The 21,378-nt window shown below is 38.7% G+C and overlaps 1 protein-coding gene across 2 annotated transcripts in view; it reads left to right on the forward strand.

Annotated features, from left to right (window-relative positions):
- The window catches only part of COL15A1 (collagen type XV alpha 1 chain), a 125,252-nt gene extending 106,148 nt beyond the window's left edge, over positions 1-19,104 (forward strand). The window contains exons 28-38 of one of the 2 annotated variants that reach the window (XR_010829262.1): positions 1,694-1,743; positions 3,730-3,840; positions 4,358-4,502; positions 8,129-8,193; positions 10,217-10,345; positions 10,522-10,581; positions 11,916-11,975; positions 12,876-13,061; positions 16,158-16,273; positions 16,412-16,529; positions 16,622-16,756. Coding sequence is in view for 1 of the 2 variants with exons in the window: in XM_048075834.2 (XP_047931791.2) it covers positions 1,694-1,743; positions 3,730-3,840; positions 4,358-4,502; positions 8,129-8,193; positions 10,217-10,345; positions 10,522-10,581; positions 11,916-11,975; positions 12,876-13,061; positions 16,158-16,273; positions 16,622-16,838 (1,139 nt within the window). In the remaining variant the exon portion in view is untranslated. Of the gene's footprint in view, positions 1-1,693; positions 1,744-3,729; positions 3,841-4,357; positions 4,503-8,128; positions 8,194-10,216; positions 10,346-10,521; positions 10,582-11,915; positions 11,976-12,875; positions 13,062-16,157; positions 16,274-16,411; positions 16,530-16,621 lie in introns of both variants that reach the window. The other variant, XM_048075834.2, reaches the window with a different exon arrangement.
- Positions 19,105-21,378: the final 2,274 nt, after the last annotated feature.

Consider the following 21,378-nt stretch of genomic DNA (forward strand, 5'->3'; position numbering starts at 1 on the left):
GCGATAGGACCTGAGAGAATGGTGTCAAGCTGCAACAGGGGAGGTTCAGGCTGGATATCAGGAAGAGGTTCTTCACTGAGAGGGTTGTCACGCACTGGAACAGACTCCCCTGGGAAGCAGTCATGGCACCAAGCCTGTCAGAGTTTAAGAAGCGTTTGGACTGAGCACTCAGTCACATGGTCTGAAATTCTGGGTAGACCTGTGTGGTGCCAGGAGTTGGACTCAATGATCCTTATGGGTCCCTTCCAACTCGGGATATTTTATGATTCTATGAAAATGTCCCCAGCTGTTACTGGCAGCTGTAAAACATTCATTTTCCAAGTGTATTCCAAACACAGAATATTTGAATACTTTTTAGACTTGCTGTGCTGGCTCGACAGTTTTGGCTGACCACCATTGGCAAAAAACACAGCACAGCTGTTATAACCATTGGTACTGGTACTGGTTTTTCTCACAGAAGAACGTCAAAGAACAGTTGTTCTGTGATCAGCAGAATGGCAGTAACCCTGATTCTTTCTCTTGTTGGCTATGAAGGTGTCCTTGCACAAAAGATAGTACAACTGTAATTCATTCAGAAGTGGGCTGGTACTGACTGCCACCCCATTGCTTGCAAAACATATGGAATGTTCTTGTGTTAAAGGGTAAGGATGTTTGGCAGGACCTAAACCCCCTTGTGTTCCAGCTTGTCCTCAGATATCCGAGGGGCTGGGTTTAGGTTCTGAGTGATGTCCAATTGGCGCTATAAGTCCAGTTGCATTCAATATATCATGATCACAGATGCACAGATAGCACAATCAGCACTATAAGGTCCGGTCACATTAATTACAATCACAGATTCACAAATAGTACAATACATCTTCAGTCTAGTAAATGACCGGTGTAGTTTTTTGAAGCAACAGGAGTACAGGTTCTTTTGGATTGCTGGTGATAAATACACTGTCTGCAAAGCATGTGCAAATACCAAGAATATAACAAACACAACCAACTACACATGCTAACTTATGAAACAACTCTATAGAAAATGCTAGGTTTCCCGGGGAAGCACTCAGTACAACCAAGAGTTCGAATCTTACCCAATAGGCGTTCCTACGGGAGGGGAAGAGACATTCAGCCCATCGACTGGTCCCAGAAATCAGCAATATTCTTGTCTATGATGGTGTCTTCCCCTGACATTTTCCTCTCTTGAGCCATTTTTTTTACTATTTTCTTACTTTTAGGTGGAGCTTGAGTGACTCTAGTCATACATGTCTTCCTTGTGATTGGTACAAATTTTTCTTGCTTTTGTTTAAAGGTATAGGCTCAGAGAAATTCAAGAGTGCATGCTCAGTGAGGGGTGATCACACCTTTGAGATGGGTAGCCTTTGGGATGGAGGTGTGTTTTGACATTATAATGAGATTATAATGAGCATTTTTCAGAAAACTGAGTACTTGTTGTCTTTGAGACTTCTTTGCTTTCAAATGTCACTAAAATCCACAGTAAGGTTCAGAAATTATTAAGGTGAAGGAGTGAGACAGGGCATGTAAGCCTGGTTTCATTAGGAAACCAAACTAAAAATGTTAGATTTAAAGGTTAATATTACTATTGCAAATCATTTTCATTTAAACCTCTAAACCAAAAATACCTAAAGCAGTGCTTTTAAAAAGGAAATTACAGATAATTATTGTACTTTACTGTATTTTCTTCATTTTTCAGGTCCACCTCTACCTCCATCATATTTCAGCCACTTTATTAATAGCATAAAGGTAATTATATCCCATTTGTGTTTGAGTTCTTTAAGCTTTTTTTAAAGCAATCTTTGCTATATATTAAGCATACTAGAGTACAGAATAGTGAAATACATGAAACAGATAATTGGATCAGCAATTACAAATTATATTAATTCCTTAAACTCCAGCTGCATAGAAAAGTTTGTTACAAATACAGAGATAGCTGTCAGTACTACATAAAGACTACTTCTGGAAAAAAATATATATATTAGTGAGGCTTTTTGCCTTCCCAGTGGTATTAAAGTGAGTCATTATTCACTGCTACCTAACATAGGTTGGTATAAACTATTTGCTGTAAATTAATGCCTTTGGTTCCATGCCAGCTCAGGTAAGAGACATCCATTTCCTAAAGGGTGACTAGAAAAAATATTACCAACAATCAATGCATGAAAAGAAATTCACTTCTGATGAATACTATTTACCTTTTAAACACAATCAATAAAATAAATTAAAGTGATGGAAAGCATGTTTCTGCTTCCCCATGGTCGTTTACTGAGATCTCGTAAAAGAAAACTTATCCATACCATGATGTGCTTGGTCTCTCTCTGTTCCACTATTCTCCTGACTGCTTTAAGTGACAAAAATGAATACCTACACAATACTATTTTAAATGCTTTTATGTAAACAAGGCTGTTATTGCTCTTTATCAAAACAAGATCTGAAAAAAGTAGAATCAAGTTATCGTTTAATGATGCCATAGAAAACAGGGTTCATGGGGGTGGGGTTCGTGGGGGTACTGTCAGTTTCCTTGAAGGACTCCTACTGCTGTCTTTTTTTTCAGATTTTGTTTCTGCTTGGCTGAGAGCACTTAAGTTATTTCAATAACATGAAGTGTCCCATGCATGCATGGCAGAGCCATTGTGGCTTCTTTGATCTAATAAAGCGGTGTTTGCAGCTTTACAGCTTTAGCTACAATTTCATCTAGTCCTTCAGCTCTACGAAATGGCATACCATAAAGAAATCTTTATAGTTTTGTTTACTGGGAAAGAAAAAAAAAAAAAAAAAGAAGAAGAAGAAGAGTAGAAGAGTCAGAGGAGGAGCTATGCATAGCCATTTATATTGGCTTTCCCCAGCTACCTGCCACTCTTGCATTGTCCTTTGCTGCCTCTATACATAGCTTTATTTCTCAAAATGGGAACCAAAATAGACCAAAAAAATGAAGGGGGGAAGGAAGGAAGGAAGGAAGGAAGGAAGGAAGGAAGGAAGGGAGGGAGGGAGGGAGGGAGGGAGGGAGGGAGGAGAGAAACCAGCAGACAAAGAGAAGGAAATAATGTGAGGGCAGAACCTACAATGGCAGTGGCTTACTTCGTACAAAAGATAATGACCTAGTATTTAAATGCTTCTTCTTACCTGCCACTGTTCCCCAACTAGCTGCTAATCAGCAAAGTAGAACAGGAGAAGAGATACAGTTCAAAGTGCCTGCAATTTTGTGTGGTATCTCTTCCATTATCCTGGTACACATACCCATCCTTTTGTGTGCTAATTACCTATGTGCGGTAATCATCACTTTGCAACATATCTTTCAATATCTGTCCATTTCACATCAATCTTGCTTTGCTTTTTCCTTGATGTGGGAGAAAAGCAGCACGCTGTTACACTTCCTCCAATTTCCTCTTTGCCTCCAGCTACAGCACAGATCAGGTGTTTTTCCTTGGTAAACTAGAAAACAGCAACAGAGGCACTTGCTTCTGACTCCACCTAGCCTCCATCTTTCCCAGCCTGTGAAATCCTTCTGTGAAAATCCTTGTGAAAATCCTCTCCTCCCTGTGAAATTCTTGCAGCTTCAGTAGAGGAGGTATTCCTTTTTATTCCATATCACTGAAGAAGGAAGTGATGCCAAAAAGATTTTAAGTGGATCGTTTTCTTTATTAAGCTCAGAAATTTCAGGCAACTTTAAAAGACTAGTGCATGGGGTTCTGATCTTGCTTCAGCTGAATGCTTTCAAATATGTTATGTTTAAAGGGTGAAAAAGGAGACAATGGAAACACTGGTGTAAAAGGAGAAAAAGGAGAACCAAACAGAGGTTTTTACCTGACAGGACCTCCCGGACCACCTGGAAGACCAGGATTAATTGTAAGTCACATAAAGGGTATAACAGGAATACTTGTGGGTACACATTGTTTTAACTTAGAAGGCTGTAATGAGAAATAATCATCATGATGATGTTAAGAACAATATATACACTCCTATGCTAACCATTAAGTTAACGAGACAGACTTGCATTAGGCATAAACACAGACACTTCGCTATTGGAATTCATTTGCTCTGAAAAACTGATATAGTGTTGTGCTCAGCTGGCTAATAAAACTAAATCTGTATGTAGATTCATGCTGCCAACAGCATTACAAGTCAATGCAATATATATAACTATGTAAAACCTATCAGAAAGGTTTCTGAAACTTCAATTCTTTAATTTAGTTTAATATTTAGGTATTTTTTCATTTCCCATGGCTCTTTGAAAAAAAATGCTTATGACTCATGTCTGAACAGTGGCATCGTGGCCTGCCTTCAGAAAATGTTGCCACCAGAGATGAAGGACCTCCAGCTGTGAAACTGATACATTCAAGGTAGTATTATTTATCGTTCATAGGGACCAAAAGGGGACTCAGTTGTTGGACCCAGAGGACCTCCAGGGTTACCTGGCTTACCTGGATTACCAGGTTATGGAAAAACTGGACCTCCTGGCCCACCTGGCCCACCAGGACCACCAGGACCCCCTGCAATATATGGCTCAGGTGAGAGGGTGTAATTTTGTTTTTCACTATGTATGTGAGCACATATGCATACTTACATGACCCTCTCTCGTCACCATTTCCTTTATGTACCTGCTCTTCCAGCCATCCATCCATTCTTCATGTTTGAATCAGGTTTCTCCCTTCTTTCCTGCACACTGATGTTACTTCCCTGAGGGGTGTGGATTGGAACTGAGAGCACAAAAGAGACAATTTCTCTGCAATCAGTTTTCATTGACTAGTGCCATGGGAGCACTAATGCATGAAAACCTTATTTTAACTGTGATTGTGAGGAAGTAACAGAGGAGGAGAGGAATAACACAGCAAGGTTGCCTTGAAATATTTGTGAAGTTTGTCAGACTGGCTAAATTTGGGAAGCTGTTAATGTGGGCCAGGAAGCTCTTCTTTGATATAAGGGCAGTACTCACAGTAGATTTTAGGTCTAAAATGAAACTGGTATAGAATTGCTTCTAAAAACTAGTTGTTATTGCACATTCTGAATATGAGCAAATCTGTTTTGGGATTGGTTACTGTATCTTTTGGTTACTTTAACCATTTTCAATTTACTGGATTAGAAAAAGGTGTAAAAAGTGTCACAGGTAGTCACATCTGAGGGAGGAGCTTTGTTAACAAGGTGGTGCTAGAAGTTCAGATGACTTATTGCAATCTTGCATTGCTTTAAATCAAGTGTCAGCGTTCAAGTCAGTTGCAATTTTGATTCCTTCTGGCTCGCAGGTCTGTTAGTGACAAGACTCTTATTGCTAATGTCCAGCCCTTAGACTAGGTTCTGATGGAAAGGGTCCTGGGCTCCGCTTGACATCACTGCTGAGTGTGATGCCAGAGGATCACTTAACAGTCATGACTGAGTGAGAGACTCTGTCAGGAATCTGTGCCCAGCATAAGAATCCGGTAAGGTAAAACCAGCCCTCCAACACAAAGCATTCCCTAATCTCAGTTGAAGGAAGGCAACATGCTAACAGCAAGGGCATTTTTAACCGTACAGAGAGGTTATAATGCATAACTACTCTGCCTAAACTTTGGGTTGGCCTAGCTAATACAGATCTCGGTTTCTGAGACCTATTGTTCTGCTTCCTGTAACACTTGTGCTTCCAGCATGCTGCTTTGGGGAATAGACCCCTCCACCTCCAGTTTGTAGTCTGCAGGTATTTCTTGAACCTAGTCAGACTGGTTTATACAGCTGCCCAGGGACAAGGTGATACTTCCAATCCGTCATCCGGCAAATATTATTAATGGAGTGTTTACCAGAAGTGTTCATACTCTGATGAATATTTGGGAAATGAGTATCCTTACTATATTCAACATTGGAACATGGGTCTGTACATGAATTAGCCCCTGATCACAATAAAATGGACAGATCCATGGCATCCATAAAGTCCATAAAGGCTGTCAGGCCTTTTCCAATGTAATTTACATCAAGTACTTCTGAATATTAGCTAAGAGACCTAGTCAGATGAATATATATATATATATACATATATATTATTAATACTCCATCCCTATACTTTCACTTATCTACTCTGCCCTTCGTCTTCATCATCCTTCTACACATTTTCCTCTTTGATTTGTAAGTAGTTTCTTTAGGCAGCACACTGATGGACGTCCATTTTACTAAACATTATGGTGACAGGTGTTTGTTTCTTTATTTAGTATCTTCAAGGCACCAAGTGATCTCTGTTAAAGCTCTTAGTGCAATATGGAGCTCACATAGTGTAATATGAGGAAAGAAGAATGGCTTATCTGCAGATAAATAGCTTTGAATTCTTGTGAGAAATAAGGCCCTTTTCCCTGCTATTGGTATGAAAGAATTGCTCTGGAGAATCCTCAGAGCATAAATTCTTTAACTTGTAAAAGGTGATTTCAAGGGTTCTCATGGCTTCACAAAAATGTTTTTGAACAGTAGATCTTGCTTTATTGGTATGTAATTGCAGCCTCTCAATTCAGAAGTTATAAATTGGTAAAAATGAAGTTCTGGAATGCAGCATTGCTTTCAGGGTTAGGCTTTACTGACTCTTCAATGGTCCATTCTACATTTTAAATTTTTATCTTGCAATGTTTTATTCAGATTATCAAACTACTTCAAAGTGGAGACAGACAATAAAACAGAAGATATTCAATACTTTTGCTCCACTGATTGTATTTGAAGGGGGGGGAATCTGTAGCTCCATTTTCACTGAAGATCACTGATCCTTATTCCCTTCAAAATTACGAAGGCAGAAGAAACACTCCTTTAGCTTGTCTTCTTTTACTCTCCTTCAGCCCATCTAGTTCCAAACTATCCAGTAAACTCTGAATGAGTGGAGTTTAGATTATTGTGGGGAGGTTATCCAGAAGTACTCAACTAAATTTCTCCAAAGGGTGGTTTCAGAGAATATTCCTACATTATTACATTTCTCCTTCAACTTTGAAGAGCAATTTGGTCCACATTTGGGATTATGGGACTATTTGCATGACTAAGATCAACTGGATACTATTCTCAAGTGCCCAGTAAAGTAGGAACTGGGAATTGGCAAGGAGGTGAACCTTGCAGGTACTTCTGCATATTTTATGCCACAGATTCACCAGTGTGCTGGAACATTCTAGACTCCCCCCTGCTTCAGGTAGTTTGACAGGGATCCACCATTTTTTCTCTTTTTTCCATGTCATAGCAGCTCACATTATGCCTTTCTGTTCATAATTGTATTTCTTGCTGAGCCTTTTATATACACCCCCAGCAGTATACTAGCGTACTCTGGTTGATACCCCTGGATCTATTTTGTTGCCCCTACATTGTGTCTCTGTTTTTATACACAGAAATATCTCTACTTGTGATTTATGCAAGATCTGCCCAGATTTTAGCTACAAAGCCTCACTGGGATGCATCATGATGCTCACTAGGGTCTGCACGATCTGTCTTCTAAGAAGCTTCAAAGTGCCATTATCATATGCATTCACACAGTATTTTTGCTTTCAGTCTTCCAAATATTTTTTCCTTCCTGGAGTTTTTACTCCCAAAAACAGTGACTTTCAGCTCAAGGTGAAAAAATTCAGTTCTGGAGTAGAGAGAGGTACTGGGTAACATATGTTGTGGACTACAGTCTTAGAGGTTCAGGTTCATACCACCAGAGAACTCGTTGTGGCATTGAAACAATAGCTGAGGTTACACTTGTGATTTTTTTATCTAAGTAAAGGTTTATTTTTGTTTACTTTTAGAACAAAGGATAAATTGACTCTCTCAAAGCCTAAATGGGTGGGAGCTAAAAATTCTTCAAAGTGCACATCAGCAGCAGCTAGCAGAAGAAATATTCAGGTCAATTTAAATCAATCTGATTCTTCGTTTGCAGAATATCCACAACAAATTCCAAGATACTGATTTTAAATTTCCAAATAACAGAAAAGATTGTTTCACCATTGCTTAAAAAAAATAAAAAATAAACAAAAAAAATCCTTAGAATGCATTTTCTATAGTTGGCTTGAACACAGCTATTCATAGTTTGGCTATGTAAAGACCATGGCCATTTTAAGCTCTCACTACTCCTGGACACCACCACCAAGTCCTTTATTTATGTCACTCACTTTCTCTCTCAAGACAGATGACCTTCAAAATGTGTTGTATGCTTGTTTTGTTTTAGCAGCTGCAATGCCTGGGCCACCAGGTCCTCCTGGAGAGCCAGGGTCACCTGTAAGCAGGAATCTGGTAAGACAACAAAAGATGGAAGTTTGCCATAGCAATCTTGTTTCAAATCTTTTCATGGTCATTGGTAGCAGTAACAGAAGACAGAAAGCTTAGTCCTGCATTTTTATTTATTAGAATCTTTTCTTATTTACTAAACCTCATCATGTTTCAGAATGGAATCCATGCAGCTGGGAAAAGTGATGAGAGAAGTCTGTGCATTTCCTTGTTACTAACAGTACATTCAAACAAATGCAAGTATTGATGGGATGTTAAAGAAGTGGAAAGGTGTGCGTATTCCATACCCAAAGCAACAGTTCTAAAAGAACTGCACTTGACTTGCAAAGATACTAGAATAACCTCTGAATGACTAGTTTCCATTAAAAAAAAAAAATCCGCACTAGACTAAAACACACTAATTCAGGTCACTTGATTCTAAGATGAGAACTGCAAACTTTCCTAACAAATCTAAAATTTATTATGACAGAGAATACAATACTCTTTCCTTTTCTTACTGGATAAATCAAATGAGAATTTTATCCCAGGTATCCATCCAGAGAAAATGGCACCTAAGACTTCTGTCTTGTTAATTTCTAAATTAAATATTCTTAATTTAATTTAAAAAAAAAAAGATTCAAGCTAGCAGAAGTGTTTCACTACCATTTTTTAACCTTTTCCATATCAAATGAACTAACAAGAATGTAATTGCCTTACCAGCACAGTATCATATGTCTGCTAACTGCATTTCTCATAGAAATTCAGAAATTCAGGACCTGTCAATGATTACAGATGAGGGGAGAAACAGGTGTTCAAAGACTGGTCCCTCAAGGTAGAGAACTGTGGTTACAGACTAGGAGCTACTTTATTAGATAGGAAATACAAGCCTGATTAGGTCAAAAACAACATTAAAAAATCAATATACAAATCTATAGTAGGGTCTGCATGATCCATAAAGCTTTTGGATGCCTTCTGACACTCTTGCACCAACTGCAATTATCAAGCAAATTGCGGCTTTAGAGATAACTGTGTTCTTATCATCAGGTGGCAAAGACAGAGGTAGTGTCCTTATCTGATAGATGTCAGTCTCAGCTTCCTGATGATCTATAAAAGAGAAATTGAAAATCATGTGCTGTGTAAACTAGAGGGTCTGCAAACATAACAAAATAGTTAGAAGAAAACACCCTCAAAGAAAAGAGAAAAAATTATCCTTTCCATCAACATCACTTCTCACAGCAACGAACATATTTTCAGTCTTCCACGGATTTGTTTCTCAATTGATTACCAAATTTAGAGGCTCACATTTCAGAGTCTCCGAAAAAGATTATCTGGTAAAAACAACTTTTACATTTAATTGAGCACGTCATTTGCAGCTCACCAAGCCCAAATGATTCCATAAGATTTATTCAGTCTTTCTTCAACAGCTGACATTTTTGAAAATTAAGTATTTTGCTTTTTATCTCTTAATTTTAAAAAGGTTATGAAAATAGTTCCATTCTAAAATACTGTCTATTAATCCTGCTACAAGGTTTCAGCTCAGCTAAAATGTATTATTACCACATCTGAACTCAATACACAATTAGTGCTGTTTCTCACTCAGATGCCTGATTTAAAGTTGTATCCCATGAAACCCATAGAATAAATATCTGAATACGTCACATTAACAAGACCACAAAAATATTTTAAAAAAAAAAAAAAGAGACACAAATGTATCTAGAAGTGTGTGTGATATTTATCACACACCTTATCAAGTCTCTTCTGAATTCTGCCATTTCAATCTTGTATGCTAAATGTTAGAGACACAATCATCTCACTCTGTGAAAAATTAACTATTGGTGTAGTTCTATTAAAATCAACAGAGTAATGATTCTGTTATGCCAAAGTATGTCTTTTTTATTGAAGTTTTTTGTATGGAATGACATAAAACTGATTTTATGAGCATTTCCCGAGCAAGAAGTCTTGACATTTATGTGTTTAAATCAAACTTAAATTTAACTTGCAAAATGTTTTGTGTGTTTGATGAAGCATCTTTTGTTTTGCTGCTTGACAGATTACAACATTCCAAAACATTGCGGGTATGTTGGAAAAGGTTCATTTCGTAGCAGAAGGTACGCTAATCTATCTGAGTGAAACCAGTGAGGTTTTTATCCGTGTTCGGAATGGATGGAGAAAATTGCAGGTATTATTGCACTACATCCTAATACTTTCCAGCTCCCTTACTCAAAATGGAATCGTTGCAGATATTTTTACAGGGGTGGAGAAGTATGGGTGCAAAGATACCTTTTTTTTTTTTTTTTTAGCTCATAAGCTCCTACTGATATGATTTTGTTTGCTTCTCTTTTTGGGTTCTTTCAGCTTGGTGAGCTAATTCCCATCCCTGCTGACAGCCTTCCTCCTCCAGCCATATCAAGCCATGTAAGTACAAAATACTAGACTGTGAAAAACTGAGTCTAAATGTGCAAAAAGAGACGACACGCTTGGCAAAAGTTGCAGGGAGGTCCCTGCACAACATGATTTTCTGCTGAGACTTGTCAGTTCAAAGTATCCTGCCACTACATAAGCTTGCAAACTAGTTCAAGCTGGCCAGCCATTAGTCTTTTTCCATTATATTCTGAGATTTCAAACATGACAAAGACAAAACAGTCTCCACAAAATGCAGGACAAAGCAGACTGCCTACTAAAAAGAAATCGGTATTCTGTTTCATAACACTTCTGTCAAGGAAACTCAGAAAAGTGTCTCTGAAAAGCAGGTTTTCTTTAAAAGTTTATAGTGCTTTATTTATGCTATATCATCATCACCTGCATATAGCTTATCCCACATTGGGATAAGTGGGGTACTGAGATCTATTCTAAAATATCACGTGTTAATTTATACCTGACTCCATTCTGCGGGTTATTGTCCAAATTTGAATGTGAACATGCTGCCTGTCCCAAAAAATCATAAGAGGATGAAACCCAGGAAGTGGCAAAGGGGATAGAGAAGTCTTGTTGATGACTGGTCAATTGATCTTACTGATAATGAAAGGACAAGAGAGTGCTATGAAGGCTCATGAGAAGGAAAATGGCTGGGAAAATAAAAGTAGTTGGAATAGGTCAGACAGAAATGCACTTATCACACTGGGAAGATGTCTAGACTTCGTTTTATAAGAAATTTTCTGCAACCTCCAGCTGACACCACATTATTTTCCCAACCACTACATTCACTGGCTCGTTACTCATATTTTCCATGACTATAGAAGAAAATTTTGCTGTTCGTGAGAGAGCTATTGAAGCTCATCCACCTTTTGGTCTCTCCATTCCACTTGTTTAGGAGAGGGAATTACTAAGGCCTTAAGAAATCTTCCCAACCACTATACTTTCTGTTTCCACATTCTTCCTGTCCTTTCAATGTTATTTTTCCTGAAGAGGTCTTCTGCTCCTACCAAGAGCAGGCCACTTCCATGTGGGACTCCAGGTGCATATTGGTGCTGACACCAGCTATGGCAGAGTACTGCAGAATGGTTACACTTGGATCTAGCAAAGCAACTTGGCCAGGACAGCTTTCAAACACGTATTTATGTGACAAACTAAATTGAAGATACATAGATAAAGTATTGTGGCTACATGGTTCGGGTTTATTTTTCTGATGCGATATAGTTTTAGATTCTCCAACATTCAATGTCTACTTTATGTACAATATTATTGAATGTCTAAAATTCTGGTCTAACTAACATGTTTAACATACACATCTGCATGTGTTAAAATAACAGGGATTTCAGTCTCTTCCGGCACCAAGTCCAATATCAAATATGAACAATGGAAAGCCAGTAGTAAGTATGAGATTTGTATTGCAATTTATAGCTGCATTTCAAAATATTCCAATTTGCATGTTGAGGGAGATGTGTAATATTTCCTCTTCAAATTAACAGATTTTGCTTTAGAAATTTACAAATATTTTTTTAACTAGTTTAGACATCTCAGAGAAAATATTAAATTGTTTCCTCCAGGACTATTTTAGTCTCCCTAGCCCCTTTCATATCTCAAAAAAGAAACAAATGAACAAACAAACGAAAACTGGTTCTATGTTAGGAATACCTCTTAACTCAGTAATTGCGCCAAAAAATCTGCAACACAGTAATTTTTAGCTAATAATTGTGTTACAGTTAAATCACTAAAATATTAGTTAGAATCTTTTCTATCTTCATGATGCTACTTGTTTTTAAATAGACACTTTAGAATAGAAGCCTTCATTTGAAGTACTTTAAAATATTCAGACAAGGAAAGCAAAATAATGGAGTTACATGAAGAAAAAAAAAAGTGGAATAGTTCTTGCATTTGTACTGTTTGACTCAGGTATGCTAGTTCTAATATTTGGTAATAGTGAAATTTCAAATGGTGTACGTCACCTCTTACTACTTATTTCCATGCCTGTAAGATTTCAGATTATGTTGTTAACTTTTTGAGACTGTTGTTTTAAGATATTAGCTACTTTAAAAAGTTTTTAAAGAGTATATAATTCATGTTTTCCTGACTGTTAAAGAAATATATTACAGGGCTGCATAGATTTAAGGAATTTAATATTATTATTATGGCAAAAAACTTTAATACCAAGAATGGAAGGTACTAGGTCTTGTGCTGGCGGGGGACAGAGGGTAGTTGTTTTCAAATATATGTCTTTCTCGTGTTATATACTTTAAAAAAAAATGGCTTTTCTTCCTTCTTTTCTCCAGCTGCATCTGGTGGCTTTAAACTTGCCATTTTCTGGTGACATGAGAGCAGATTTTCAGTGTTTTCAACAGGCCCAGCTAGCAGGTTTGACAGCTACTTATAGAGCTTTTCTCTCATCACATTTGCAAGATCTGGCCACAGTTGTCAGAAAAACAGACCGATACAATTTACCAATAGTCAATCTTAAGGTAAGAGTGAGTGCTTAGTATTTGTTATATTAGGATAAGCTGTAGGTGCCCCAAAATCTTACAAAATGCCAAAAGCTTAAAAATTCCAACACAAATTGCATTTTATAAAGAAGTTTTCCTTCATATTTTGGAATCAGGTTACAGGAGGAAAAAGGTAGTGATAAAGCAGGAAGTTAAAGACTCTCATTTCCTTTATATTTTCAGGGGTTACTTCTTTCAATATCCTAAAGCTTATGGTAGAAATAAAGCTGTGAGAATGGCATACTTCAAGTAGACTTCTGACAAATCAACAGTATAATGTTCAGTGTTCTGGATATTTTTTATATCAGCAAAGAAAATGCATACTTATTTCTCAAAGATAGTAGTTATGTTTTACCTTCTACTATGAACACAGAGCACAGTAGACTAAAATGCCCTTTCTCATTTCTTAAGATAAAGGCAAATTCTGTGCTTAGGAGTGATGGATTTACCCCCTTGAACCTGGGCAGAGAGTCTAAGCAAGAGTCTGCAGCACGGTTCAAGTTGTAGTCTCACATAAACAGACACACTCTAAAACTGAGGAAAACAAACCATGTCTCTGTGATATTGGGTGGCTCACAGGAAAAATAAATAAATAAATGTCAGATCAAGAAACCTGATGTCTATCAAAAGAGATTTCTGGGCCCTGGGAAGACAGCTAAAGTATTCACTGTCGGCTCATATTCAGTTTGTTGTTGACCAAAACCCCCAGATCCCTCTTCTCGGTGAGGCTGATCTCCAGCATCTCATCCCACAGTCTGTACATATAAGCAGGGTTGCCCCTTCCCAAGTGCAGAATCTGGCACTTGCTCTTTTTAAACTTCATGCAATTGGTGATTGCCCAGCTCTCTAATTTGTCTAGATCTCTCTGCAAGGCCTTGCCACCGTCAATGGAGTCAACAGCTCCACCCAAATTGGTATTGTCTGTGAACCTGCTCCAAAAACCTACATCCAAATCATTTTATGAAAACATTGAATAGGACTGGTACTAAAACGAAGCCCTGGGGAACCCCGCTAGTGTCAGATCACCATCCTGATGTAACCCCATTTATAGGAGCCCTTTGGGCCCAACCCATCAGCCAATTGTTCACCCATTTTATTATGCTTTTATCTAACTGCATTCTGGTCATTTTGTCCAGAAGGATACTGTGAGAGACAGTATTGAAAGCTTTACTGAAATCCAGACAGATTACATCAACTGTCTTCCTTTGGTCAGCTAGATGGGTGATCTTGTCATATAAGAAAATTAAATTTGTTAAACATGACCTTCCCCTTGTGAACCCACGTTGGCTGTTACCAATGTCTGCATTGTCCTTCAGGTGCTTTTCAATAACTCCCAGAATAATCTTCTCCATAATTTTACCAGGCACTGAAGTGAGACTGACAGGTCTGTAATTGCCAGGATCTTCTTTCTTGCCCTTCTTGAAAATTGGGACCACATTTGCCAGCTGGTCCAGTCAACTGCGACCTCTCCAGATTCCCAAGACCATCGAAAAATAATTGAGAGAGGTCCCACAATGACATCAGCCGGCTCTCTGAGTATCCTGGGATGAATCCCATCAGAGATCGTGCGATCACTAGGGTTTGTCCAGTTTGGACAAAAAGAGGCTGAGAGGTGACCTCTTTGTTCTCTATAACTTCCCAAGGAGGCAAAATGGACAGGGAGGTGCTGATCTCTTCTCCCTGGTAGCCAATGGTAGGATGCTTGGGAATGGCAAAAAGCTGCACAAGGGGAGGCTCATACTAAATATTAGGAAAAAAATTATTTACCGTGAAGGTGGCCAAACACTGAAACAGGTTTCCCAGCCAGGTGGTTGATGCCCCATGTCAAGGCATGGGGCATCATGTCAGTGTTGGACAATTTGGACAATGCCCTTAATAATACGCTTTAACTTTCGGTCGGCCCTGAAGTGGTCAAGCAGTTAGACTTGTATAAGTCTAATTATAATTATAATATTTGTAGGTCCTTTCCAACTGAACTATTCTATTCTATTGTAGTCTATTCTAGTCAAGTCTAAACAACCCCTTAGACAGTTAGGAGAAGGACAGTGGTAATAAGAAATGAAGGAGTGTCATCCAGAAGGACTTGAAAGGTGGGCCCACGTAAACCTCATGAATTTTAACAAGCCTGGGTGTGAGTTCCTGCACATGGGTTGGGGCAATCCCCAGTACCAGTACAGACTGTGTGATTAACGGATTGAGAGCAGCCCTGTGGAGAAGGACTCAGGGGTACTGGTAGATGAAAAATTAGACACAAGCGATGTGCACTGTCAGCCCAGATAGCCAGTGATATCCTGGGCTGCATCAAAAGAAGCATGGCCAGCAGGTTGAGGAAAGTGATTCTCCCTCTCTTTTACACAGACCTACTAGAGCAGATCCAGAAGAGAGCTACAGAAATGATAGGGCTGGAGCACCTCTCCCACGAATAGAGGCTAAGACTGTTGGGGTTGTTTAGCTTAAAGAGAAGGCTCCAGGGAAACCTTATTGCAGCCTTCCAGCACTTAAAGGGTATCTACAAGAAAACTGGAGAGGAACCCTTTGTCAGAGAGTGTAGTGATAGGACAAGGGGTAATTGCTTTAAACTAAAAGAGGTTAGATTTAAATTCAATATAAGGAAGAAATTCTTTGTTATGAGGGTGGTGAGGCACTGGAACAGGGTGCCGAGAGAAATTGTGGATGCCCTATCCCTTGAAGCATTCAAGGCCAGGTTCAGTGGGCTCTTGAAAAACCTGATCTAGCTGAAGGTGTCCCTGCCCATCTCAGGGCTGTTGTAACTAGATCATCTTTGTCGGTCTCTTCCAACCAAAATCATTCTATGACTGTATAGTTCTACGATCAAGCTGAATATTCAGAGTGACAATAGAGCAGAGATGCAACTATGAGGCAAAGGTCAGAGAGCTATTTGCAGAGAGATGATAGCTGGGTTCATTCAGGAGCATTGTGCAGAATCTAAGATGTGAAAGCTGGAATCACAAGTTTTCTTAAATGAAGATAAGATTTTAGATTAACTGAGAAGTCTATAAAAGTCAGGTATGACATATTATTTTGTTTGTAAAAATGGCTTTGAAATTTTAACAGGGAGAAATGCTTTTCCACAACTGGGAATCTATATTTAAAGGCAATGGTGGAGAATTCAACATTAATGTTCCAATATACTCCTTTGATGGGAGAAATGTCATGACAGACCCATCCTGGTGAGTTTACATTGTCATTTTAAAGTTTTACATGACATTTATTTTTGCCAGATAGTACAAGTGGCAATACCTTGGGCTATTAGAAATATGATAAAAAAAAATCTCTATTTTCTTATGCTCTCTTCTTTTCCATTTCAGATAGCCTTCAACTGAGATATCAGGCTGTGTTTTCCTTTTCTTCCTCTGCTTTCTATCTTCATCTTTTCCCACATGCTGTTTGCTTCAAAGCAGGAGAGCAACAAAAAATGGTCATATGGTATGAACAGAACAAAGTCACCATATAGGCATGCGGGTGAATGAAACAAAATAGACTCTTTCAGCAAATAACCTGTTAGTATTACTTTTCAGGCCTCAAAAAGTAATATGGCATGGTTCAACTGCAAATGGGATCCGAATGGTTAGCAACTACTGTGAAGCCTGGCACACAAGTGATTTGGCAGCTATGGGACAAGCATCACCACTGAAGAAGGGAAAACTTCTCGATCAGAAAGCATATAGCTGTAGCAATCAGTTTATTGTTCTCTGTATTGAAAACAGTTTTGTATCTGATCCCCAAGGAAAATAATTCACCTGTTGCACATAGTATTCTATCTTATGACAGAAAAAGCTGACACTGAAGTTTTATTTGTACTGATGTAAATATTTTATTTTTTGCAATTGCACCTTTCAGGAAAAAATAGCCAAGAAAAACGTACCTCAACATAAACCATATTCCAGTTGGGTGAAATATCCCATGTCACATGAAGCTGACTTAAACCCTTCTTTCCACTTGAACCCCACATGGTTCAAGGTCTGCCAACACTTAACTCACAGCCCCTCTTCTTTCTGTCTGAAGATCAGTGAAAGTCTAGTGTGGTCTACAGGAAAGATTCAGTAGCTTATCTTAGAAGCAGTAAGGCTCAGCAAGGCTGATGCTTCTTCATAGTTGAGAAGATGCATGTTCTTTTCACTTGCATAGGTTTTGAATACTCAAGGCACTATTTAAATATATGTCTATATACATGCTGTCCCCAAGTAAATAAGGGAATGCTGTTAAAACTTGCAGGGATGGAATTGTCAAAAATTTTTAAGAACGAAGGTGCTCACCTTTCAGTCTCTGAGGAAGCTAAGTAATTACCTCCCATAAGCTTTTACAGATTTCACCCTTGTTCTTATACATGAATTTAGCAGCCTGACTTCTTACTTCCACTATTTGCAGATTTTAGGCATAGAGCTTTATGCAGGAGAACTGAATCTCACATAGACAAAATCTTCTCCTTATTTTGGTGCTATCATTATCAGGAAATCTGGAACAACATTAATAGAAAACATCCTGTTTTAACTGGCAGAACTTTGCAAAGTATATGCAGACAAACAAGCCATCTGACCGTTATTTATTTTATTGCATGTTAGAGGAAGTCATTTCCTGTTGTGGCAAGCATTGCTGAATGAAAAATATCTGTCATCGTTTCTTTACAATAGGTTCTAGATATTGTTATCTCACTAAGTTACATGTAAAAGTGATTTTCCTTTTTTGTGAATTTACCCTTCTGGCATTCACATAATGAAGGAATTGTTAATATATAATCACAGCAGCAATGATGGAAATGACCTGTAAATGCTAATGTTCTTGGCAAACAGTATCACCATAATATCTTAAGTCTTTTGCCTACATATTTGTCTACTGCATACTTTAAAAAAGGTATTTTGTTGTATTTTTTCTGGTGGTAACTATGGAATTCAAGACCCATGTTATCATTTTTAAAAATCTAATCTAAAGTCTGTGTTTTAAGTACATAATACTCTTATTTGTCAGCAAATTAATAAATTACTAGATGACTACTTTCAAAAGACAAGAGCAAGCCAAATCACATTTATTATACTAAACTGATTTAATTATTACATAATAATGTGAAATCCAGCTTTATTCTTTCAATTATTATAAAAGCATATTTCCCAGGGTCAGCTGAATTGTATCTTCTTTTTTTCTTGGAAAAGCCATGACTCATTAATGAGGCAAAAACAGCCTCTATATTACATTTTAAATGTATGCATAACAATTCACTGCACTCATTTTTAGTATATCCATTTCCCTAAAATGTTGAGCACCTGTGAAATGCTGTATTCCTTTAATTTGCACAGCTGGAAGAGCTGTGTATGTATGGTGGGGTTTCACTCTGAGTCACAGAAGCTTCAAGGGGGAAAATAAATTGTTTTTTTATGTACATCCAGCAGGAGCCACCTAGATTTAAACCTCGGTTTATGCTTGCAGCCAGTAATTACAGTCAATTCTTACTCTTCCACTCCAGAGCTAGAGCCATCAGTCACAGGGAGCTGGGTATTTCCTTGGCTAGAACTGCAATGACAAGCTGGGGATAAGAGATGGGATCAAAAACAAGTGCTCAAAGGGGGAGGGGAGAAGGCAGAAAAACATACAGTTTTTAGGAGATAGTGAATGAGCATTAAGTCAGGCCCAGCAGAAATGCGTGCAGAATTCCGTTTGTGCTGATCATTGCACAGGACTAACTTCTCTTTGTATCCTGGATAGCTGTTAGAGCTTAGGAGGAAACTGAAACAGTTAAACATGATCAGTGATACATTAGAGAAATCTTAACATTTGCTTCCCAACTCTAACATTAATTCATACGCTACAGGAATTTATTGTACATCCTTCATCTTAATACAGAGCATAAACAATGCATCATTTGGCTGTTCCAGTGCTGAGTACATTCACTGTGCTCATACACCTGCCAGGGAGCTAGCTGAGCTGAGACCAACAGGAGAGATCTGTTAGAAAACTGAGGTTTCCCTTGAAAAAAAAAACAATAAAGTTTTCTGTCATTGTAACCAGAGCCGAAGATGCTCTTTATATTCCCTGGTATAACTGCAGAGAAACACATGTTTATCAAGGATATGACAGAGACAAATTTGGCCCAGTACTTAAAAATAAATTAGCTCTCCCTATCAAAGCTGAATACTTTTGAAGTTCAACACAAAAATCAGGTGCACTTCAGGAAGAAGATTTGTTAATTCCAGTAAGTAACTGCATTTAAAGCAAATGAATCAATCACAAAGAGTAACACCGGAGCACAGTTGAAAAGAATAACTGTACTAGAAACGGATGTAGCAGTCTGAATGAATGAAATCAGACTATCAGTCCAACAAGATTCTTCCATCCTTAAGAGGTAAGCTTTGGCTGAAAGCATCCATTTATCTTGAAGCTTTTGTGCACTTTAAAATATAAGTTAATATACTGCAAATACAGAGGAGGTGAAAATACTATAAACCATGAGAATTCCAGGGCCAGTTGATGAATCAAACACAGCAGATACATTTCAACTATTGGAATGAGAATTTCTATACATTTGCCTTTATACAAATTGTAGGTTAAAGCTATCACAATAAAAGTTTGATTTAAATCAAGAGGAATCCACAGTTGGGTTTGCACTTCTCCAAAAGTGCAAAGTTCTTCTTCACCTTGGAATAAACAAGAAACAATAACTCCTTCCCTTACAAAGTTGTTAACCCTCCTGCATGCTCTTGCAAAGTACTACACCGTATTTCTTTCAAGCTCAGTGCACATAATAGACAGCACAAGCTGTGGGAATATTTAAGTGTGAAGTTCAGCATCATGCCCTGGTGTTGATCAGGAGTAACATTACAACCTGCTGTCCTAAACTGGTCTCAGGGATACTAGTGATGGTTCAGTAGAAAAGAGGTTGTTAGCCCTGTCTGACCTTACAAGAGGCGCATGAGATCACCAGCAAATTCAGTTCCAGCCAGGATGGTGATCATAGCATAGGAAAGGCATTTTTGTATGCTGCACTTCAAGACAAATATGTTTGTATGAACAGCAGCAGTGGACAGCTGTGTTTCTCCACTGGTCAGTACCACTACTACCGCACAGTCCTTTTGTTTGGCCTTCTTTAGCCCCACCAAGCTCCTAGCTACAGTAATAGTTTGCTACTGCAAAAACTACTCCCCACTCAGTTAAAGGATAGGCTGGGGTTAATCTCTGAAAAACTGTTAATTGATGTTTAGCTCTGCTATAGTTACATATTTTAATTTTGCAGGTACCAAGTTCTCAACAGAGGCTAGTTCCATCTCTGAGGCTACATTTACAGTAGAGAATTATCAGAGCCAAAGTACAGGCATTAGCACAAACAGTATGACTGATTGCTGAATTATTCGCTGGCACAGTTCTGGTCTGTCACCTTTCCAGCCCCTGGCTTGAGGCATGTTTTTGGGGGACAACATGTGCCATGACTGCTTCCATGGGTAGATTGAAGGAGCCACTCTATTTGGGAACACAAAGGTTTAATTGTACTAACCGGTATTTAACCACTGTGCCTTGTTTCAGGGCTAACTGGAGTCCTCACTCAGCGGAAAGCCCGTAGTGAGGCAGGGCATGTTTGTCTGACACAGCAATATGTCTTCATGGTTTTGCCAGTTTGACTATACAACCCTCCTGCAAATATCCATTCATGTAATCTTATATGTTCAGGCTGCATTCATTCAAGAAACAAAGGAGAACCCTCTTAAAGCCATCGCTGCCTTACACAAGTGCTCTCATGCTATTTACAGATACATGGTGCCATCCTGTTATCCTCACCTCATTCAGCAGTGATAGGCACCTTGGCTTGGGCATGGAGCAGCTGTTCACATAGCTGTAAAGTTTCAGATCTGTGAGAAAAAAAGGGCACTGGCATGATCCTTCTGTACCTGATGACTAGTACCATGAAGTTTTACATTAGCAAACAGGGCTACATAAGACATTTGCCTGTGTCCTTTACTCCAGGACCTGATGGATCAGTTATCATGTTCATGTGTGTATGTATTGGGTTTACATGGCAAGGGCCTGGTAGCAGGGAGGTTCAAGAATGGCCTCTGTGAGAAGAGTCCAGAAGCTGCCCCATGGCAGATCAAAGCCAGTTTCAGCCTGCTCCAAAGGGACCCGCCGCTGGCCAGAGCTGAGCCAATAATCGACATTGGTCATGCCTCTGGGATTTAAGAAAGGAAAAAAACTGCTGTGCAACTGCTGTTGCTGGGATAGAGAGGAGTGAGAAGCAGCCCTGCAGTCCCCCAGGTCAGTGCAGCAGGAGGGCAGGAGGTGCTCCAGGCACACA

The sequence above is a fragment of the Anser cygnoides genome, chromosome 2 (genome assembly GCF_040182565.1).
Source record: "Anser cygnoides isolate HZ-2024a breed goose chromosome 2, Taihu_goose_T2T_genome, whole genome shotgun sequence".
Taxonomy (NCBI): domain Eukaryota; kingdom Metazoa; phylum Chordata; class Aves; order Anseriformes; family Anatidae; genus Anser; species Anser cygnoides.